This window comes from Pseudorasbora parva, chromosome 22 (genome assembly GCF_024679245.1).
Source record: "Pseudorasbora parva isolate DD20220531a chromosome 22, ASM2467924v1, whole genome shotgun sequence".
NCBI lineage: Eukaryota > Metazoa > Chordata > Actinopteri > Cypriniformes > Gobionidae > Pseudorasbora > Pseudorasbora parva.
This window is the reverse complement of record NC_090193.1, coordinates 25423424-25447679: the sequence shown is the minus strand read 5'-3', so window position 1 is coordinate 25447679 and position 24256 is coordinate 25423424. Positions and strand designations below refer to the sequence as shown.

Sequence of the window (24256 nt, the reverse complement as noted above, 5' to 3'; positions counted from 1 at the left end):
TGTTAATGTTTGTTAATAAAATTAAAGCTGTTCATGGTTTGTTCATGTTAGTTCACAGTGCATTAACTAATGTTAATAAGATTTTAATAATGCATTAGTAAATGTTTAACAATGTTTCAATGTTTAAATGTTAAATTAACATTAACAATGATAAATAAATTCTTCATAAGTGCAGTTCAATATTAGTTCATGTTAATTAATGTAGTCAAATAATGTATTTAAATGTAATGTATTTAAATTTTAAATATAATGCATTTTATAATGTAATATATCTTCCAATTTGGAAAGGACAGACTCACTTTTTGGTGTATGGTAAAAAAAATTGAAAAGGTTATCACATTCAGGGGTCATGAGATTAATATATACCGATATATATAACTTTATTTATATAGCGCTTTTACAATGACGATTGTTTCAAAGCAGCTTGACAGTGTTAAACAGGACAATATTGCAACAAAATTTGATTTGGCTGTACAGTCGTTCTTGAGAAAACAGTGATGTTATCAGCTTTTTTTAATGTATCATATAGCGACAATTTTGGCAGATCAGTATTATAGTTTATAGAATTAAATAAACCTAATTAATAAATTTTATTTTTTAATATTTAGTTGAATAACTTGGATTATAATTTTAGTGGCCCCAACTGAGCAAGCCGAGCCAAAGGCGACAGTGGCAAGAAACCAAAACTCCCATCAGGGCATAATGGAGAAAAATAAACCTTGAGAGAAGCCAGACTCAGTCGGGGTGCCAGTTTTCCTCTGGCCTATTATCAAACAGTGTATGATTATTATTCTGGCAACCTTACAGGTCAGAAATCATATTAGATCGGAATATTCAAATTTTTTGGGTATTACGCAAGAGATGGGTTTATTTAGGATGGCTCGTTGATTACACTAGAGTATGAATACTTGACCAGTTTGACCAACACATCCTAGAGTGTCTGCTGAGCCGTGTCTATATATATATATATATATATAGATATATATATATATATATATATATATATATATATATATATATATATAGAAACACTCACGCATACTATATATTGTAGGACACCTTTTACTCTATTAGGACTGGTGTGCAATTGGTTGGTTGAAGGGTTTGTAATATTTTTTACCTCACTCAGGTTTCTACTGAAAGCACATATAGATGTTCGTGTACAAAGACACACTTGGCTGCCCCAGGGGTGTAATTCAGAATCCGATCTTTCATGATGAAACACCCCCTATGTGTCATTACCATTATTCTCTCTCTCTTGTTCACTGTCTTCCCCTTTCTGCCCTTCTCACAAAAGCTAAAATAGCCTGCGTTCCATCACTTAATGTATATCTTACATGCGCATAGGTGACACATGCACATACAAATGTCCTATGAGTATCAGATAATACAGTTGTTGCAGTGTGTCTAATGTTTTTCAGAGCTCATGCTGCATATTTTTCTGTTTGTGCGTTTGCTACAGTGCCAATGCAGTGAACAGCAGAGACGGTCTGGACACAGAAACTGGAAGCGAGTCCATTCTCCGCCACCGCCGAGAGAGGGAAAGAGAAAGGACCAGGCGGAGGAGAGATGAATGTGAGTGTAGCTACAAGATTATGTCTAAATACTGTAATTTTATCATTGGCGGGGTTCCTACACATTTTCCATTTCAATATTCCATGCTTTTCCAGAATCAAATTTCAAAACCTCTTTCCATACTGCGTAGGAGCCCTGCATAGGTGACCAAATCCCTGCTGTACATGGCACTTTATTTTTTGCGTTCTTACACAAAGTTGATATAATCATGGCTTGATCCTACACTGAGCATGACAAATATTTTCCGCCCTCATATGTAGGTTATTTGCCTCATTGGTGTGATAAACATATTTGTCTTTTCAAACTGAGGTCGAAAAGTCGCCTCTTTTTGTGAATGTTGGTTTCATATGTTTTCATCTTTGTATTTTTGTGAATGCATTTGTTTGTTTTAGCTCATTTATAAAGTCTTAAATTATCCATAATTACCTACCGTGACAGACTAAAACAACTTCATCTATTTTAAATGTGTTCTCACATTAATATTACGGAAGAATACAAATAAAGCAATCTGTCATTTAAATGATATTTAACAGACACTCTCATTAAACACTTTTTTTCTTTCTGTATTTGAGCTTCCACTGATTGGTTGCACAATACATAACTGCACACATAACAAATATAGACATAATCATACAAAATGTTTGTAAAAAACTGATTTACAACAACAGGCGTTAACAGAGCAGAATTGCACACCCTTCCTGTCTTCTATTCAACATAGTCCTCACACCCTAACAAAACAAATGCTTTCTCACACACAAACACACCCAGACCTCTCACAATAATTTATCTGTGTGTTTGTGATGGTATCACAGGTCTCTCTGTTGGCCCATTAGTTCTCACTGTTCATTAATCAGTGTGGCTTAATTAGGTGGCCAGTCTGGAGACAGTGCCAGTGGTGACAGTGCAACACTCTGAGTTCAGAATTAATAGGACAGAAAGGAGAAACAAATATTAGGTTTGCAAGATGCACACTTCCTCTGGGAATAGCCAGGCAGTAGCTAGGTATTCTGGGCCCCTGACGGAATTTTGTGCTGTGGCCATTTTCGATTTTCCAACAAAATGCAAAGCAGGAATGTGGATTTATTTATTTATTTCCCCCCTTTTTTATATCTTTGTCACACAACACAGAATTTACACATTTAACAAGAAATTAAAATAATGAACAACAGACTTATGCACCTATAAAGATATTAGTATTAGTATATTTTACAATATTTAGTAGGCTATTGAATAAAATAAATACATATTTTTTTAGCTGTGCTAAAAGATGCAGATGTATGTTTAGAGAACATGGACAACTGTTAATAAGGTGCTTTTTATTTTTTTTATTTTTTTATTTTACAAGCTAACTTTGAGTCAGACATTGTATAGGCTATATTTATCCTCAGATTTCTGTTTATAAATTATAATTGTACTGTACATGATGATGATAACGAGCAGCAGCAAAAATCGATATTGTCTCGCGCTCATTGTCCACGCGCTGCTGTTGTTGATGAATGACAGTGCGCGTCTGGCAAGGGCGAGAGCGCGAGCAGAAGGGGCGGATAATAAATTCATATCGCGCGCTCCCGCGGGAGTTCTGTTCTGTCGGTGTAGTAGTTTATCTGTGGGCAACGGCGGCGGGAAGCTCTTCTGTCGTTAGCGCTTTCTGAGGTAAGGCGACTTCACTTTAAGTATTTTATTAAAAATAAAAAAAATTCGGGTTTTAATCTTTATATGTTTTGTAGTGCTTTGATATTAGTAATTATCAAGAAGACATGCGTTATTGGCGTGTATTTTTGAAAGAACAAGTGAAAATGGTAGACTTACAAAAGAAACAAACTGATTGTATCTACAGAATGCTGTTAAACTGTAGACATATACAATAATAAAATAATTGTCTTAATCAGTATTTTTTATTATATATATATATATATATATATATATATATATATATATATATATATATATATATATATATATATATATATATATTTTTTTTTATTTTTTTATTTATTTATTTATTTATTTATTTTTTACAATATCTAAAAAATATTGAAACATCCTTAACTTCATTATTGGCTTATTTACGTATACAAAATTAATTTTATTATTTTAAAAATAAACAGCATTTTGTTAGAATGAAATTAATACAATTATTAGGGAATGAGCTATGATTTTAACCAGCATGTGAAGAATGAATTTTCAGTATTATATGCGTTCATGCATCACTCATGTGATATATTGTTTTATTATCCCTCTAAACATTGTATTTATTTAGTTTGGGTTTAAATAGGTTGCTTACACAAATAGTGGTGACGCATTGAGTACTTTGTTTCCATTTCATAGCTGGAAGTCAAACGTGGTTCTGTAATGGATTGCCTAGTGTGATAAATAGAGATGTGCATTAAGCTATATCGCCATCTTTTGTAGCTTGTTCGCTCTACATCTGGAGCCTGAATAAAAACACAATATAGAAATTATATCTGAACATATCTTGTTCTCCATTAGTCTTGTGCATTTCCTTCCTCACTTTCAATTTTACTTTCCCCCACATCTCTTCTGTTTTTTTTTTTTGCCTGTTTTTGTTAATCAAACTAATTTAGTAAAGACTGCAAGATAAATAAAGTACTGAAGACTGCCTTGAAATTAAAAAATCTGGTATGTAAGGGAGCATATCAGACAACATGAGAGAGCGATATCAGCCTGATGAAAGAAGCACTGGCAGCCCAACTCTCCTGGAGTGTTTTGGGTTCCACCAGAGGCAATACACAAAGCCCGGCTCATTGAGATGCCACCGCCTTACCAGAGCCTTCCAGCCAATCAGATGCCACCCTGAGGCAGAGCCACGCCCACGGGAATGTATGTTTTTGCTTTTTTTAAAGGGATAGTTCACCCAAAAATTAAAAGTGCATCCATCCATTATAAAAGTAATAAAATAAAGTAAAATAAAGGCCTTCAAAATGTGAAGAAAGTGTAACGCGTCTAGCAGTTCAAAATGCTAACGCTACATCCAATGCCATGGTCGTGCCAGTTACGCTTTTTGTAAGTTGAATACAGAAGGCGGTCTGTCGGATGCTAGATATTTTATTTTATAAAGGGTTAAATATGGATATTTTTCTTACACAAAACCATCAATTCGCTTCGGAAGCCCCTCATTAACCCCCACCGGACCCGTGTTGATTAATGGATGGATACATTTTTTAGGGCGAGGAAATTATGTGCTAATTTGCATTTTTGGATGAACTATCCCTTTAAATTTGTCACTCAAGGTGCGATCAAGCCATGGATATATTTAAATATATGGTCATCTTTGTCAGTTTTTTGTTGTTTCAATCAAGCTCACTGTGTGCATGATTGTTCTTAGTTCCACGTGTGAACGGTCACACAAAAGCCGAGCGGGTGGTGAGGGATGCGGCCATGGTCTGTGACAGTGGCTCTATGATGAGCAGTGAGCTGGAGTCAAGCTCCTTCATTGACAGCGAGGAGGATGAGGACGCTAGCAGGTTTGGTTTGAAATTATTACAAGCATAAACTATGCGCTAGCCTTCTAACTGACTTATTCGGTCTAGGCTGTAATTGTATATGCATTAATGAATCTGTTCTTCTCTCCTTTGCTTGTCTCTCTCAGGCTGAGTAGTTCCACAGAGCAAAGCTCTTCCTTTCAGTTAATGAAGAGACATAAGCGCAGACGCCGGCGACACAAAGTGGCGAAAATCGACAGGGTTAGACGTGTGTGTGTGCTTGTGTGTATGAACCTGCTTAACCATATATTGGAGGCAAATTTGTACACATGTATATGTGGCTTCTTAGGGTCTCAGGTATCTCATTTTCTTTTGTATCCACAGTCATCTTCCTTCAGCAGTATCACAGATTCAACCATGAGCCTCAACATCATCACAGTTACCCTCAATATGGGTAGGATTAGCATCCCATCATTTACACTACACATACAGTACGTCACAAATTCATCACTTTCTTGTTCTCTCTCATTTGCACAGAGAAATATAACTTTCTTGGCATCAGTATAGTGGGCCAAAGTAACGATAGAGGAGATGGAGGCATCTACATCGGCTCTATTATGAAGGGAGGAGCTGTGGCAGCTGACGGGAGGATAGAGCCAGGCGACATGCTGCTACAGGTAGATTGTAGTCTGGAATGGCACTTCCTGTGAATATTCATTTCTGTTTGTGATTAATTTAGTCTGGTTTTAACAATTTTGAGACAGATTGAGTGTTTTTTGTAAACTTTGACACGGTAAAAAAGATACTGCATCGAGACTGCTGTTGAAGCATGCAACATTAAACGCTATATGAGCAAAACATCAGCTTGTTTTTTTTCAAAGAAAAGAGCTCCTCAGTTTGTAGCAAAAGGCTACAGATTATAATATTTAATAATTTTACCACGTTATAAGTTTAAATTTGCCCTTAAATTACAGGACCTGTAAATCTAGTTTTAAAAAAAACTTTAAAGGGCTAGTCCCTCCAAAAACGAACATTTTGTCCTATTTTTGCCTTCATGTCATTCCAGCTATTATGTCATACCACTATTTAAACATCTCAATAAAGCCAGCCTAATTTTAGCAATAGGCCTCAAGCTTAACCAGTTAATTTGGCGTTAATGTAAAATAGCTTTGTGCAAGGTTAAAAATGCCACCAAAACTCAAGATTGTAATGAATTACCTTGTATGTGTGGTATGTGTATTTTGTGTTTACAACATAATATAGTGGAAGCAATATCACATAAACAAGAGTGCGATTTTCATGAATATCAGCACAATTTGCAAAATGTGATGTTCATTTTTTACAACAGTAAAATAAACAATAAGTTGATTATATGAATTAACAATTTTGAGACAACAATATCAATTTTTACTGTTTTTGCTGTATCTGGCCAACAAAAATAGTTCCAAACAAAGCAGAAATGTTGTGTCTCCAAGCAACATGTGGTGTTATTTAATGATTTACCGTAAATCGGGGCAGTCAATGCTTCAATGACCCATTTATAAAGTCAGTGGATAATTACTTTTTTCATGAATGAATCAGCTGGTTTGAACAAAAATGTGAAAATGTGATTTCATGATTCTCTTATTATGACTTGCCGCCAACTACTGGAATTTTTAGTTTCATAATAGTATTTTTATTTTCCCCAACATTTCATATTTCTATATTCAAAATGTATTTTAAGCATTAATCTCAGAACAGTATTTAGGCAATTGTAATTGCAGTGTAGATTCAATGCATTGATCAATGGATTTTGTTGATATTGATTTCCTTTAACAGCCCTACAGTGTATAGTGTTATATAGTGTAATTCATTAAAAGAGGATCAACAATTTTACTTTATAATAATTATAAGAAGGCTGCCTTTTTTCACATGAGCACCTGACCCCAAAATGTAAGTGTGGTTCCCATTGACTTCCATTGTATTGTAGACCATAAAATAGAAGTCTCTCTGTGAGAACCAAAACTGTTTGGTTACCAAGATTCTTTAAAACAGACAAATACATTTTAAAATGTTTGGGTGGACTATCCTTTTAAAAACACCTAACAGATTAGTTTTTCAGTTTGAAAAGCAGATTAATGTAATTCAATGGATTGGCTCCACCAGTGGTGTATTAAAGCGATTAAACTGCTGGGACATACAACTCCTATTTACATTAGTTTTTAAGGATGACATTTCTATTCTGGCTCTGTGCTCAGTGGCTTTAGTAGCTTTAGTGATTGTCTTTCGGTCTAAATACAGTCTTCAAATGCCTTCAGCTGCTGCTGATTCCTGTTGATGTGACAGATTTCTGTTATAGTTATGCATTAGACTGCATATTTATATTGGCATGGCACAGTGTGGCACATCTATATTAGAAACATTACCTCAAGGTATGAGTATTAGATCAGTTAAATGCTAATATTTTGCTGCTTTTATTTACAGGAACTTAGAAGGTCTCAGTTGACCTTGGTATGAGTTTCTCGCTGGGGCTTGTGTTTAAATGAAAGATGTGCAAAGGGTCTTTTTTGCTCAAATGCTAACACGGGTTATGTGATATAGCTTAAAATGATAAACATTTGATGTTTCAGGTAAATGATGTGAACTTTGAAAACATGAGCAATGACGATGCTGTCAGGATCCTCAGAGAGATCGTCTCAAAGAATGGGTAAGAAGAAATACGAGAAAGATGTATCAATTGTAACAATGGACATTATGCTTACATATTTACCTAACCATTGTACTTGTCTTCTGTAGTCCTATCAGTCTCACTGTTGCTAAATGCTGGGACCCTTCCCCTCGCAGTTACTTCACAATACCCAGAGGTCAATACACACAAACTCTTTGTCTATGTTTCTTTCAGATAAACATAAGCTATGTATAGAGATGCTTGTCCATCTTATCTGACTTGTCCCCCCCTCCCCCCAAAGCTGAACCAGTTAGACCCATTGACCCGGCTGCATGGATTTCCCACACTACTGCACTTACAGGATCTTACCCACAAAACGGTAGTCTTTTCTCTCTGACAGATCACAGCATCTCTTGTTTGTTGCGAAGCAGGATCCTAATCATCCTGTTGTCCTTCACAGATTTTGACGATCTCCCTCTTACAGTGGGAAAAACAGACATGGCCACCATTGTAAAGGTGATGCAGCTCCCAGACTCAGGACTAGAAATAAGAGACAGAATGTGGTTGAAGATTACTATAGCTAATGCTGTAATAGGTAAGATGTCTTTCTGTGCTCATTAGCTGTGAAAAGATCTCACTTGTGTTATTTCTGTTGGTAATGTTTAAAAAATGTAATGTAGTGTAACGCATGTAGTGTTATTTTAGTAGAGATACTTTACATTTTTTAGTAATATCTTGAATTACATATATTTTTTTACATCTTCTGTTTTAATTTTTATTTAAAGTTTTAGTAATTTAGTTGTGTGTTTTTGTCATTTCATGTTACTTTTTAATGTCTAATTTGTTCGACCGGAAGAGGCGACTGTAGCATAATAAAAGTACTACTGGTCTCGTTCAGCTCCCATAGCACTCGGCCTTGCTCTTTTTCATACTACAGTAACGGTAATAATCTCATCCATGAAAACGAAGTCCCATCCTGATTCTTTTCCGACAACCCAAAAGATTGTTCTCTCAATCTCTGCATCATCAATCTATGCCTTTGTTTCGAATAAGGCCCCCCCCCCCCCCCCCCCCCAGCAGCAAAAAAACTGCATATTGTAAACTAAATGAAAATGAAAAATCAAAACAATTTTATTTTATACTTTATTTGAAGTAACAAAAATACATGTTGTATGGTTTTAGTTAGTGTATATCTGTCTGGATATCGCATATTACAGGAGGTGATGTAGTAGACTGGCTGTACTCACGGGTCGAAGGATTCAAAGACCGGCGTGATGCCAGGAAATACGCCAGCAGCCTGCTCAAACACGGCTATCTGAGACACACTGTCAACAAGATCACCTTCTCTGAACAGTGTTACTACACATTTGGAGATCTCTGCCAAAGTACAACACATCTCCTTTACAACACATTTCATTTATGCTTTATATCTATCCTTGCAAACCAAATGTTTCCACCTCTTAACAATTTCCGTCTATCTTATTAGATATGGCTACACTAAACTTGAATGAGGGATCGAGTGGTGCTGGTTCAGAGCAGGACACATTGGCCCCTCTTCCTCCTCCGTCTACTAACCCGTGGCCCATGGGCGGCCAGCCTTTTCCCTATCCACCCTTCTCCACAGCGCCCTCTGGTTTCCCCCCAGGATATTCCGACCCCTGCCACAGTTTCCACAGTGGCAGCGCAGGAAGTCATCACAGTGAGGGTAAGTAGGGAAGGGTCATCCTTGACTTCAGATTACTCGATCATAGTCAGAACATTCCAAATAAATCTCAGCCTAGTTCAATAATGAAAGAAGAGTTATAGTTTAGCTCATATATATAACTATTATTTCTGATGGTTGTTAAATGTCTGAAATCTAGCTGTTTTTGAAAGCAAGAATGAAGACAATATGAAGCTTTACACATTCCTAATACAAGGCCGTAACCATGTCTTGAACATTAGAGGGAGATTTATATTTTTATAAAGCATAAAGAAACAGAACAGTAAACGAAATTCTAGGTCTAATTCTAGTTGGGAAATAATAATTTTAGAACTATTTGCAAATAATATTTGCAGTAATTTTCTTCAAATGTGTAGTTAGTCTTGAGATTCTTATCCTTAGTAAATAAATGCATAGATCCGCTGATAACATCCGAATTCCTTAGTGGTCTGCTGGTAGAAATTTGGTAAACCATGTTGAAGTTTACAGGTTCCAATCCACCCTCATATTGTTTTTTTTCTTCATTAAAATCAGAGATGTTCAATGATTGTATATTAAGAGCATGGACACATTTGTTTCGTGATTTCACCGGAAAGAATAGATTCTCAGCAATGGCATTATGCGATAGATTGACGCACTTGTCTGTTTGCCTAATGAGAACACAAACCCCGCCTACTTTGATTTGATTGGCCATCTCAATAATTTTTTACATTGACAAGCGCCGATAGACCTGAAACAGACCAGACAACATTTTTTACTTTTAAACATGTTTGTCATCCTAACATACAGAACGCTGCGTAATGGAGTGCAACAGAGCAGTGCAAGAATTTAAAATATATGGGGGGACAATTTGCCCATTTCTAATTATTGGAGGGACCTTAATGTCTATAGTGGTTACGGGCCTTTTCTTATATGAATTTCATGCACGACTGCACAAGGGTTATTTTATGAAATTATTGTCCTCAGAATATAGTCGGCCCAAATGTAGGTGTAGTGTTTTGTGGGTTCCCTACTTTAAAACCTTTAAAGCATCTCTCAGCTTACTTTTGTCTTCAATTTTTGGCCACATTTTAAAAATAGATTTCCATCACCTCATCATGATTTCACCATCTCATTCACTAGTGCTTTTTGCCTTCAACGCTAATGCAGTGCACACACGTCCGTCTCAATCCACGGCTTCACATTAACCTTCACCTGTTGCTCATTTCACACAGGCCATGCACTAGCTCAGTGGAAATGTCAGGAAGGAAACTCTGCAGTCTGTTGTGAACGTGTTTGAGTTGCCTGTAGAGAGCAGTTAGTGATCTGCCAGCTTTTGAGTGAAGGTTTGGATGTGTTGTGTGGTTTGAAGCATATGGATAGAACCATGAAAGCAGTCAAAGTCAAACTAGGGCAGATATGGAAAAACATTTTAAATATTTTAAGTACATGGATTTTATGTACCGTGTATATGCCAGGGATTCTCAACTCTGGCCCTCGAGGTACATTTTCCTGTAGAGTTTAGCTTCAACCTTGATGAAACACACCTGCCTATAACTTTTTAATTATTCAAGCTTTGTAGTTGTTCAAGTGTGATTGGGTTTGGAACGAAACCTTGAGGGCTTGAGTTGAGAACTCCTCATATACACTGCTATTCAAAAGTTTTGGGGTCAATACAATTCTCTAACTCTTATGCTCACTTAGACTGCATTTATTCGATCAAATTAAAAACCATAATAATGTGAAATATTGTTATAATATATATTTTTTTATTTAATTGTGTTCATATTTGCTTTTTTGATAAATTTGTTATTAATGGGCAGCATGTATATTGTGATTTGCCTTTAAGTGCAATTAACTTTTTTGTTCTAAAAATATACATTATTTTGAACAATCACATACCCTTTTAAGAAATGATCAGTATCGTTAAAATTTGAAGAAGGTTTGGTATCATATCGAATAAATAAAAAAAAAAGTTTGGTATAGACCAACCCTACCAGAAATCATTCTAATATGCTGATTTGGTGCTCAAGACTCATTTAGTATTATCAATGTTAAAATATAAAGTTTAAAAGAACAGCATTTGTTTGAAATATAAATCTTTTGTAATACTATGTGTCACTTTTGATCAATTTAATGCATTCTTGCTGAATAACAGTATCAAAATCTTACTGACCCCAAACGTTTGAACGGTAGTGTCTATTTTCTATAGATATGACATATGTCAAAAATATACTCAATAGACTAACTCAGTATAAAATATATATGTATTAGACAGTTACACTGATAATATTATTCAAACAATGACTACTGACTGCTCTATATATATTTTTTGACTTTTAACGTATGATTACTAGAAATAATTATTTGATTTATTTGAGTTGATATAATTGTTGATGGCTAATTTTTTAAAGGTGCACTGCATAAATTTTAGCAGCATTTAACGGTGAGGTTGCGAAATTCCAACCGCTCGCTCCTCCCATTCGAAGCACATTGAAAAGCTACGGTGGCCGACACAGGACATAGATGTTGTCTGAGACAGCAGAGAGTAGCTAGCGCTCTCCAGAGCAGTTTGTCTGTTTAGGGCTACTGTAGAAACATGGCGGCGTAAAATGGCGACTTCACTGTAAGGGCACACGTGGTTGTATGTAGATAGAAATGGCTCATTCTAAGGGAATAAAAGCATAACGGTTCATTATGTATTTATACTCCACTGAAACATTTACACTGCAGGTCTTAATGCACAATTCCGAGTTGGTGACTATATCCGATTTTTTGACAACCTGCTTACATCATCTTTTAAAAGCGACCTGTATACGATATTTGTATTTACACTATACACTGGCGAAAGAGCCCACGACGCTCTGACCCAAAAAAGGAAGTAAAACGCAATGGATGCAGACAAAAATATTATTCAAATATTATTCAATTATTCCGTCTTTGACGTCATTCGCTCAGGACTCTTTTTTCTCTGCCTTATGAGAGCAATGTTTTGCTGATCTTTAAAGATAGTGCAGAAAGCAAAACATTGCTCTCATAAGGCAGAGAAAAAAAAGAGTCCTGAGCGAATGACGTCAAAGACGGAGTTGACGTCATTCGCCTCCGTCCCTTTTTCAATGACGTACGACTCTCATTTACTGGGAAATATCCGGTTTGACAGACGCAAATGCTCATATCCGAATCCTATCGTGTTTATTACCACATATGAGTGAGGCCTGAATCCGATCTGACGATATCAGAATTCATGCAGGTTTTTTTCTGCTCACATGTTCACTTCATATCCGATCTGTGCCACATGAGAAGAAAAAATTGGGTCGGCTCACTTGAACCATGCAGTGTAAATGGGGCCTTAGTTATGTATATTAAATTGCATTTCTGTCAGTAGCTGCTCAAATATTACTCACTGCACCCTTGTCGAAATTGGTATCTAGTATCGGGACATTTCAGTGCAGCTGGTATCGATTATCAAATTTTGCTTTCCTGACAACCCTAGATGTCACAATATTTTGTAACATATCATCGTAACATGAAAATAAATATCTTATATGAGCGCATATAAGATTTTATTTTTACCGAGCAGATTCCAGGTGAAATTCCAGTAGTGCACTCAGGCTGTGAGGAGGAATTGCACTTGATAGAGCTTTTGGTAATAAGACGAAAAATAGACGGCTTAACTGTGTTATTTCCTGTTCGTTTCTGCTGGGCAATGGCAGACTGATGGAGGAGGTAGTCCCAACCCTGGGGTGTCCGGTAAGGCAGCCTCCTTCCCTCCCTTTCTCTCTCCTTCCCTGTTTCTCTCTCTTTTACAGTCATGTCTCCTTCCATGACTGGGGGATTTCTGTTGCTGGATTTGTCCCGCTGCCTCGCCTCCCGTCTCTGTATTTCTCAGCATGTCATGTGTTGTGGATAAAGGGGCCAAACAAACGAACCGCATACACAATAGTTTGGAAATAAACATGACAAAATCAATGTAGATCCCATATGTGTATAAAGCTTTGCCATGCTTTTATGTAAGAGTGAAATGATGTGGCCTTTGTGTGAAGTTTGACAGTGTTTTAAATTCAGGATGCAGCACCTCATGCACTCATTTGCATTGTCATTTGACTCTAGTGTCATGTCATCCAGTTTTAATTGCACATCTGATAGATGCATTTCATCAGCTCTTTAAATGGCATCATTTTTTATAATTTTTTAATCACTCTCTTTGAAACATGGAACGTAGCATGAAGGAACTTAGATTAAGAAATGCAGAACATTTGTCATACGTTAGCGAGGGATGGAATGTTTCTCTGAACTTATGAGCTGTTACTTTAGTTGCTGAAGGATGAAGGACTGATCAGTTCTAGATCAGAGCTTCTCAATTGGTTTTCCTGAAGGATCCATAATGTTTGTCTTCACATTAGCAAAATTGTTAGTCAAACATTACATTTATGAATTATGGTATGATTTACCATTAACTGCATAGGCCCAACAATATGCAACATTATGACATTATAATTTTTTTTTTATATATGGTTTTCTTCACTGCAACCTGGAGTCTAGTTTGCATTTTATTTCATTTTGCAGTGTTGTTTATGAAGGCACATCACAAACTTTCCTTGTTATCTGCATAATTTGTTTAGCTTCTAAACCAAAATACAGTTGGAGTAATATTGAGTTTCTAATATTTGATATACACTCACCTAAAGGATTATTAGGAAAACCATACTAATACTGTGTTTGACCCCCTTTCGCCTTCAAAACTGCCTTACTTCTACGTGGCATTGATTCAACAAAGTGCTGAAAGCATTCTTTAGAAATGTTGGCTCATATTAATAGGATAGCATCTTGCAGTTGATGGAGATTTGTGGGATGCACATCCAGTGCACGAAGCTCCCGTTCCACCCTATCTCAAAGATGCTCTATTGGGTTGAGATCTGGGGACTGTGGGGGCCATTTTAGTACAGTGAACTCATTGTCATGTTCGAGAAACCAGTTTGAAATTATTCAAGCTTTGTGACATGGTGCATTATCCTGCTGGAAGTAGCCATCAGAGGATGGGTACATGGTGGTCATAAAGGGATGGACATGGTCAGAAAAAATGCTCAGGTAGGCAGTGGCATTTAAACGATGCCCAATTGGCACTAAGCGGTCTAAAGTGTGCCAAGAAAACATCCCCACCCCATTACACCACCACCACCAGCCTGCACAGTGGTAACAAGGCATGATGGATCCATGTTCTCATTCTGTTTAAGCCAAATTCTGACTCTACCATCTGAATGTCTCAATAGAAATCGAGACTCATCAGACCAGGCAACATTTTTCCAGTCTTTAACTGCCCAATTTTTGTGAGCTCGTGCAAATTATAGCCTCCTTTTCCTATTTGTAGTGAAGATGAGTGGTACCGGTGGGGTCTTCTGCTGTTGTAGCCCACCCGCCTCAAGGTTGTGTGTGTTGTGGCTTCACAGATGCTTTGCTGCATACCTCGTTTGTAACGTGTGGTTATTTCAGTCAAAGTTGCTCTTCTATCAGCTTGAATCAGTCAGCCCATTCTCCTCTGACCTCTAAGCATCTAAATCTAACAAGGCATTTTCACCCACAGGACTGCCGCATACTGGATGTTTTTCCTTTTTCACACCATTCTTTGTAAACCCTAGAAATGGTTGTGCGTGAAAATCCCAGTAACTGAGCAGACTGTGAAATACTCAGACCGGCCCCGTCTGGCACCAACAACCATGCCACGCTCAAAATTGCTTAAATCACCTTTCTTTCTCATTCTGACATTCAATTTGGAGTCTTGACCAGGACCACGACACTAAATGCATTGAAGCAACTGCCATGTGATTGGTTGATTGGATAATTGCATTAATGAGAAATTGAACAGGTGTTCCTAATAATCCTTTAGGTGAGTGTATATTATATATATATAGACATTACTGTTTAAAGGTTTGGGGTCAGCAGATATTTTTATTATTTTTATTTTTAAAGAAATTAATACCTATATTCAGAAAAGATTCATTAAATTAATCAAAAGTGACAGTAAAGACATTTAAAATATTACAAAATATTTTCATTTCCAATAAATGCTTAAAATATAAACCTGGAGGTAAAAAATCATGTTTTTCACAAACATTGTTTTCAATATTGTTAATAATAAGAAGAAATATTTATTGAGCACCAAATCAGCATGTTAGAATGATTTCTGAAGGATCATATGACAATACTGAAAATTCAGCTTTGCCATCAAAGGCATAAAATACATTTGTAAATATTTAAAAATAGAAAACTTTGCTATTGCGAAATAAAAATTGTTAAATAAAAATCATTGTGTAATAAAAATCATACCATTTATATATTATATTTTTTATTAAATAAATGCACCCTTGGTTGAACATAAGAGACTTCTTACAAATACATAAAAAAATCGTACTGCCCCCAAACCTTTAAAAGGTATCGTATTTACTTGAATTGTATTATTTGCATTCAGCATTTGTTTTCCCTGCTGTCCTCAACCAGATAGACCTGAAGCAACAAAAAAAAAGTTAGTCATTGCAAAGAAGTTTACTTTGGAAACTGTTGTTCTAGCTTCTGTGAAAAGCATGAAAAGATTAAAAACAAAAAACAGGTTGATTTATTTCCATATGTTCTCTATATCTCCATGTCAACTTCTGATTATTTACCAGGAAGTCGAAGCAGTAGCTCCAACCCTAGCGCTGGGAGGAGCCAGCGGCCCGTGCCAAGGGACAAGGACCGCAAAACAACAGGAAGTGGCGGTAGCGAATCAGATTCGGGCAAGAGAGCAGGCGGGAGGCGGGTTGAGCGTTCAGTCAGCCAGATGAGCCACCGTAGCCATACGCTCTCATCTCGCAGCCACACTCATTCCCGCGTCCCCTCCCAGCACAGCCGCACGTCCTTCTCCTACAGCCACGCTCCCTTTTCCAAGTACGGCCACACCTCTTGTGCACTCAGCGAACGGAGCCACGCCTCCTCTTACGGACCCCCAGGCCTGCCTCCTCCCTACAGCCTGGCCAGATTGACCCCTAAGGGAGCTATCAGCAGTGGGCCCCCTGGGGCCCCACCAGTGAGGGAGCTAGGGGCCATACCACCCGAACTCACCGCTAGCCGCCAGTCCTTCCAGCATGCCATGGGCAACCCTTGTGAGTTTTTTGTGGATATAATGTAATCTGTTGAACCAATAATATATACCGGTAGCTGAAATCCATTCTGTACTCTCACAAGATGAGTGCCATAAACACATGCTGTTGCCATACTATAGTCACAAGTTTGTGTGGAAAATTGAGGATCATTTGTCGAGATAATCATGTGTTGAGCAAAGAGCGAATACCTGCACTACTATTCAAAAGACGCTACTGTCTCAAAATGTTTTTGAAAGAAGTCTCTTCTGCTCACCAAGGCTGCATTTATGTGACCAAAAATGCAGTAAAACAGTAATATTGTGAAATATTATTACAATTTCAAATAATTTACAGCTGTCATTTATCCAGTTTCACATGATCCTTCAGAAATCATTCTAATATGCTGATTTGGTGCCATTTATTATTATTATTATTATCAATGTTGTAAACCATTGCGCTGCTTAATATTCTTGTGGAAACCATCATACACCCCCCCCCCCACACACACACACACAATTCTATAATATCTTTAGTCATTTTTGATCAATTTAATGCATCCTTGTAACAGTAACAGTATTAATTTAAAATAAAGTATTTTTAAATTCTTTACAAGTATGGCAACCAAACAAAGCACACAATTTCTCTGTCACCATTAAAAAACAAAGTCAAGCAAGGTTTATGTTCCACATTAAGCTCGGCACAGCATCTTTAGACCAGTATTAACCATCTTAGCAATAAAATATCACCAGCAGACACATTTTTAGTCCTAGATTAGCAAAAGGTAAAGACAATCAGACAATGCCCTCTGCTGGTCAGGAGCTCTTAGTCCTTTCCAAAGCTGTCCATGAAGAGACAAGGCTACTGATCAAGCAACAGTCAAAAGGTATTTTCATGTTGTGTTTGTTCCTTTTAAAATGCTATTTAAAACAATCTTTCTATTGTAGTTTCATTTTTTGTGCACATAATTAATGCTTAAAGCTCTTGTGCAGTACAAGCTTTCTGGGAGGGTGGCAGATAAAGGAGGAATTAATCATTTTGACACGTTTCCAATTATTACCAGGTTGGAAACATGGTAGCATGTCACTGTTATGACTCTTGGCTATGAAACACTAGCTAGAAAAATGTATTTTCAGGAAGTAAGAACGATATCAGGGTAAATTCAAAAGCAGCACCTGTAGTGTGGATGTACAAAACTAATTGGCGCTTGCTGAATGTCTGAAATTAGTATTTTCTTATATATGTTCTTAAATATAGGTTTGTGTTTTTTTGCCCCTGGAATAATGTGTTAATTGTACGATGTGATATCTGGTGCTGGTAACCTGTTCATCAAAGTGTCTCAAAGAGAAAATGTTTGCTTAAAAAAGCTTAACGTTACTAAATGAAGGAGACTAGTTAGCACATGGACTACTGTATGTGTAGTTTTTAACCATTTGAGGAATGTCGCTCAAGATAAAGACTGTCAAATTGGCACTTTCACAAGATCTGATCTGTGCTTTTATTGTGAATCTGCATCTTTAGATGTGTTGTCTAGTTTTTTTGTCTTAGGAAGACAAAAACTGCTGTATATAGTTCATTTTTATTGTATATATGAAAATAGATAATTGTATAAAGTATATGTACAGAGCTTCTGGTCATGCCTTTTTGTAGTTATGTAAGATATAAATTGGAATTGTGTGTTTGTAATTTTAAAGCAGTTTTCTAAATCGAATTCGGTTTGTGTTGTATTTGTCCGACCATCTGTAAGTGAAACTGTCTGAAATAAATGATCAATCTGAACTTTTGGCCTCATTTTTTGAAGTAGACTATTTCATCACATGATAAAATCACACATTTCAATATATTTAAACAAATAATTGTTGTAAATGTCTTAATTATTATCTGTGTTGAAAATCGATCTTTTAATTTAATTATTTTTAAGATTCCTTGATGAATAGAATGTTCTAATGAACAGATTTGTAATGAAATAGAAATCATTTGTAACATGGTTTTTTACTTTCACTTTTAATTAATGCATCCTTGCTGGTTAAAAGTGTACAACAAACGTGTACTGCACCCACAACGTTATGTAAACTGTATCGAAAAAGGACAATTGTTTTAAATGTTTATTATAACATATTCTTGAATATAACAATGATACTACAGAATTTGTGAAACACAAGCGTGGAAGACGTGCAAGCTTATACTAGACAATAAATGAAGTTGCACGCAATACATTTCTAATGGACAGGTGAATATAATGATACCTACCATCCATTTTTTCTTTATTATCCACTGCTTATATCCACTCCCTTATTTTAAGAAAATATTTACTGATAAACTGTAACTTGGAATTCACATTTGACTCAAAACTGCTGAAACTATTTCTGCTGGTATCAGGACTGGGACAACGGACAGTATGGTAGACCACTAATGTGTTTTGTGGTATATATTATGATTTGCTCAAATGCACAGGACAACATTCAAAGCATGTTCACAAGAGTCTTTTAAGATTATATTTTGACTGATATAAACACTAGGAGCGCAATGGTGAACATACTATAAAACAATGTTAAACACTCGCAAATATAAAAAAAACTGACAAATCCACATCTCTGTAACCCCTGCTATTCATCCAAATGCACTCAAAATCTCCACATAGACCGTTCAAAAATTGTGCGTGTTTTTTGAGGAAATAAGGTCTAAGGAGATGGTATGGCTGCCTAATCAAGCTGTACAGAACAAGTATTTACAGCACAGCAGGACTTCATACTTCATCCGCTGAGAATGATTCAGTGCTGGGTCCATTTGATGCTCTTAATGTCAATGCCCTCCTGGACCATTTCCCATAATGGACTAACAGAGGAAAAAAAACAGGTTATAACATTTCTCACTTTTCAGCAGAAAGATACAGTTCACAGGGTTTAACTAATAACGTTTTGTTAAATTTCCAGTCATTAGGGATTACATAAGGATTTGTAAAAATATTAATATTGCCCTCCTCATTTAGGGGTCACACCTGGCTCATTCACAGTCAAAAGTAACCAAAGCCTTGAAATATATTTTAATGTTTTTATGTTGCGCATTTTGTTACATATAATATCAAAATTCAATAAAAATGTAACAATAATATTTTTACCATATTGTTACAGCCACACCCCTGTCTCTGCGTCCATTCGTTTTGTACTCTTTTGTAACCTTTTCCTTCACCAAAAGATGAATTTCCAATAGAAGTCATTTTTTACCATAAAGGAGCCAGGTTTGACTTTTTTCGACCCTTTCACATATCAAAATCATGTCCGTGATTAGTCTGTGTTTATATAGCTGATTCAGAAAAATTCACTAAGTGTCATCCCATTCATATTTCACAACATACAATTTTTCTGCAATTTTTGACCGAAGATTCCCAGAGGGTTAAACATTCCCATGTTTTCCGTGATGTGGGATGCCAGGTCAGACTCAAAACTGATTGAAATCTAGCACGAATAGCTTACCTCATCTCCCTCAGCCGCTTGACATGCTGAATGCACTTCTCCGCTGTGTAGTCAACTTCCTCCTCTGTGGTAAATCTGCCAATTCCAAATCTGAGAAAAACATTGGTCACGAGAATGTTCAGAATGCCTTATTACAGTATGTGTGCTCATGTTTCAAAAAAGGAAACATGCTGCACTTTTAGATAAAGTCTGAACACGCAGGCAAATTAAACCTTTTGACTGATTTTATGTAAAAAACAAACCGAATAGAAGAGTGTGCCAAGTCCTCATCTGTCCCGATTGCTCTGAGAACATAAGAGGGCTCCAGGGAAGCAGACGTACAGGCGCTGCAACAACAACACACTCAAGTCATCATTTTATCATCACAGCCGCATCAAAAGGAATTTATGCTATATAAAGCTATATAAAAGCTATATAAAAAGCTATATAAAATCTTTACATCTAACACTTGATACAAATTTAAATATTTTCCCAGGAGAAGCTTGTCAGAGATCTGAAACCACTAACCTTCCAGATGAAAGCGCAATATCTTTTAACGCCATCAACAGACTCTCCCCCTCAACGTAGGAAAATGATAAATTAATGCATCCTGAAGGAGGAAAGCGTTTTAGATTACAACCCAAGTCAACTTTGATCCTTACAAAAGAAAACTGACAACTGGAAGGTCGGGTCTCACCTGGGTACCTCTCATCTGGGTCTCCATTCATCACAACATCAGGAATCTCAGACATGATCTTCTGAATGAGGCGATTAGCAAGCGACGTCACACGCTTGTGATCGTACTAAAAATAAAACTTAAACTTAAGACTAGCAGTAGCAAAGCATGTGAAGTAAAACGAGCACTTTTTACAACTCTACCTCTAACTCTTGCTGGGCAATCTCACAGGCAGCTCCGAGGCCCACGGCTAGAGGTGTGGGGACGGTCCCTGAACGCAGCCCCCTTTCCTGACCCCCTCCGCTCTGCAAAGGCTCAATACGAACTCTGGGTCTCCTCCTTATGTACAAGGCCCCAACTCCTAATAGACACAAGCAATCAATATATATTTGGATAATGCAACCGTTGTGCATTTAAATGTAGAAAGCGCTACCTTTGGGCCCGTAGATCTTATGGCCACTGATGGACATCAGGTCCACTTTCCAGTCAATGACATTAACAGGTATCTTTCCAACAGCCTGAGCAGCATCGGTGTGAAAGAACACATTTTTGGACCTACACAGATGACCTGAAATCAAAAACATCATTGATGTGAAAGATATGAAGACTGGACACTATTTAGAGAATGATGTTGATAATAAAGGTTACCTATTTCTTTGACTGGCTGTTTGACACCAATCTCATTGTTGATGGTCATTATGGACACCAAGCTTGTATCAGGACGGATCGCTTCCTCTAATTGCTGAGAAAGCAAATTATTAGATTAGATTCACAGAGTTTTATTCATTTATTTATAATTTTATCATGTAAATTCAAGTAATTTACTTTAATTTTAAAGTAAACATTTCAAATAATCATGGTAACAATAATATTTCAATTAATTGCATCCAATAATTTAACAACATTTTTTACAAACAAACAAAACCAACCAATCAATCAATCAAAAAAAAACTATAATTATACAAGTTATAAAAGTATATAATTTATATAAAATATTTAAATCTGAAATTTGATAAAAATTATTTTCTCAGGAGAAACTTGAAAAGAAACTATCAATGTACTTTCTGAATAAAATCTTTTCCAGACAGTGTTTCTTTAGTAATTTTTATTATATAATATTATCGTTATTTTGAATTAGCTTTTAGTTTGATAATTTCAGTTACATTTTGTGCAATTTTGCAATGTGCTTATATATTCTATTCAGTTTTAGTTATTTATTTATCTCCAGTTAGCAATTTCAGCACTTTAAATGAACATTTTAAATGTAGCCTTGGCAGCAATATAAAAAATAAAATACATTTTTTTATTATTTAATGTAATAATTAGCTTTATTTCAATAAACAAAAATATTTTTAATAGCTTTAGTTAAATTTAACTTTTCAACCATCTTGGTATGTGGGTAATATAATATATATATATATATTCTTACTTGCAATCTATTGTGCCAGCCTTAAAAACATTATTTCAACATTGTTTCAAACTATTTGGGGCTCTTTTGGGGCAGGACTCCCTATTTGTCAAACAATGTGAGGTGAGTTTCTGAAACTTATTGGAAAAGCAAAATAATGTCATTATTTGTGCTATTCTGATAGGTGAATGTTTCCACCTTAAGAAAGCTTACCTTCAGGTCAATCAGCCCATTATTTTTCACAGGTAAATATGTTATATCGAAACCCTCTGCCTCCAGAACACGACACGAGTCCAGAACACACTTGTGTTCGGTCTGGGTGGTAATAATGTGCTTTTTCTTAGACTTATAAAACCGAGCCACACCCTAAAGACAAGAAAAGACATGAACAAAGTATTTTTTTGTTATTCTGAATCACTAATGCAGTGGATTGATTCTATATAAACGTCACCGATTTTGTTTATTTTAGAATATGCCAAGTCATTCGTGTCTCAGCGTCACACTTCCTCCTAATCCTAATCTGGCCCCACAGTAATGCCATACTTACTTTGACTGACATATTGTTGGACTCAGTCGCACCACTGGTGAACACGATCTCCCTTGGGTCAGCACCAATAAGATCTGCTATTTGCTGAAGAGGAAATAAACATTGCCGTTACAGTAAACAGTGCATTTTGGGCTAAACCTAAATATTATGTTTCGATGTTCATAAATAAAGCTTTCAGCTATCTAAATAAGACATTATTGCTTCTCGAATGAAAACATACAGGTTTTATGAAAGATAAAGACTTACTTTTCTTGCTTTTTCCATTGCGCTCTCACTCTCCCATCCATAAGCATGAGTCCTGGAATGTGGGTTGCCGTAGTAATTCACTTGATAGGGGAGCATGGCATCCAAAACCCTTGGGTCCTGTTGCATCAGATGTAAACAATGAAAAAAAATGGCAAGCAAACAGCCGAAAATGTTCTCATTTACTAGATTTTAACTAGATAATTAAACAAAATGGCAGCATAATTTGGATGACAACAGCAGAAGGGTACCATGGGTGTGGTGGCCTGAAAGTCCATATACAGAGGTCTCAGCTCATCCTTTTCAAGTTCCCTAGTTTTGATCAACTCTGTTGAAAAAGACAGATATGTTCATCAGCACTAAAAGTTTAAGAATAAATAGAGACATACAATAAAGTCAAGCATGTATTTACATGCAAGTGGGTTCATGTATATTTGCAAATCCTCCTAGAATAACGTTACACAAGCTAAATGCAACTGCGTCACTGGCATTTTCTTGACTACAGAATGAGATGAAATGTAAAAACGGATAAAACTGTACCTTTCTGCCGTGGCACAGTGTTCGCAGCGCTTTGAGCGAAGCTCAGTCGAGGGCTGGAGATCCCACACATGGAACCCAGAAGTTTCCTCGATAAAGTCCTGTTCATCATGTTTAACAATTACAATGTTCTCAACATAAACAATGAGATATTAAAAATAAGTTGTTTTAAAGCCTTCGTCAAACAATACGCCCGTCAGATAAATAATAGTATTATTCGTACAACTTAAGGAGCGAGGACATGCCCACTGTCGCCATAAAACAGTGTGTCATAAGCGCCCAAAACACTCGACTCGCGGCGGATGCTTACACAAGACGCACTTTCAGTGGGGCGGGATGTCTGTTATTCTAACTCTTATTGGTCATCTGCGTCTCTTGTGGGCGGATTTTTGTGTCGGTGGCGGAGTCTATTGGTTGAAAACTAAGCCTGGCCTTTTTTATACCGGAAATTGTAAATATGAACCAATATAATGCTGCTCTTGTAACAGCTCTCTGCCCTTGGAAATGGTTAACAGTTCATTTGTGGAATATCAGCATCGTTTAATAAAAGAAAGCGTTTGGTTCTGTTACACATCATACATAAACATGGGGTTTATATATTTCCTAAAAAATTGTGATGGAACTCTACTCATTTCCTCGAATCGGTTGTTTTGAACAGTTCGTTTCTTTATTTTTTTCTTCTTCTTTTTAAATGTATTTTTGTTAGACATTACATAAAACATTTACAGCTATAACAAGACATCCAAAAAGATAACACAACTATTGTAATCGGGATTACAATACATACAAAATTATTATTATTATTATTATTATTATTATTATTATTATTATTATTATTATTATTATTATATATACTATTATATATTATTGATTCAAATATAAATAATGATAGTACTTGAATTATATTATATTATATTTCTCCACCCACAAATGAT

General features: G+C 36.2%; 2 protein-coding genes across 4 annotated transcripts in view; one reads left to right on the top strand and one right to left on the bottom strand.

Annotated features, from left to right (window-relative positions):
- dvl1b (dishevelled segment polarity protein 1b) overlaps positions 1–18237 on the top strand; it is a 43581-nt gene extending 25344 nt beyond the window's left edge. Inside the window, exons 4-15 of one of the 3 annotated variants that reach the window (XM_067432334.1) lie at positions 1463–1575; positions 4922–5060; positions 5186–5279; positions 5403–5472; positions 5556–5695; positions 7628–7704; positions 7794–7861; positions 7967–8044; positions 8126–8260; positions 8883–9050; positions 9152–9370; positions 16009–18237. In XM_067432334.1, the coding sequence (XP_067288435.1) occupies positions 1463–1575; positions 4922–5060; positions 5186–5279; positions 5403–5472; positions 5556–5695; positions 7628–7704; positions 7794–7861; positions 7967–8044; positions 8126–8260; positions 8883–9050; positions 9152–9370; positions 16009–16508 (1801 nt within the window). In that variant the 3' untranslated portion in view covers positions 16509–18237. Of the gene's footprint in view, positions 1–1462; positions 1576–4921; positions 5061–5185; positions 5280–5402; positions 5473–5555; positions 5696–7627; positions 7705–7793; positions 7862–7966; positions 8261–8882; positions 9051–9151; positions 9371–13059; positions 13097–16008 lie in introns of all 3 variants that reach the window. The other 2 variants (XM_067432335.1, XM_067432333.1) reach the window with 2 other exon arrangements.
- Positions 18238–18549: 312 nt separating this feature from the next.
- nfs1 (NFS1 cysteine desulfurase) lies at positions 18550–23642 on the bottom strand. Its single transcript, XM_067432336.1, has 13 exons — positions 23325–23642; positions 23036–23112; positions 22788–22904; positions 22542–22625; positions 22208–22360; positions 21235–21328; positions 21020–21154; positions 20790–20947; positions 20608–20713; positions 20439–20520; positions 20174–20257; positions 19932–20021; positions 18550–19293 (listed from the first exon to the last, which is right to left on the bottom strand). The coding sequence occupies exons 1-13, from the start codon at positions 23431–23433 to the stop codon at positions 19230–19232; spliced, it is 1353 nt and encodes a 450-aa protein (XP_067288437.1). The 5' UTR covers positions 23434–23642; the 3' UTR covers positions 18550–19229.
- Between the last annotated feature and the right edge of the window lie 614 nt (positions 23643–24256).

Bases quoted from the DNA above. Each gene is read 5' to 3' on its own strand.
- nfs1 (XM_067432336.1), bottom strand. From the start codon at position 23,433: ATGATGAACAGGACTTTATCGAGGAAACTTCTGGGTTCCATGTGTGGG. The intron at 22,361-22,541 runs GTAAGTATGGCA...TCTTGTCTTTAG, and splicing joins CCAACAATATGTCAGTCAAA to GGTGTGGCTCGGTTTTATAA. The intron at 20,258-20,438 runs GTTAGTGGTTTC...TTGTTGTTGCAG, and splicing joins ATTGCGCTTTCATCTGGAAG to CGCCTGTACGTCTGCTTCCC.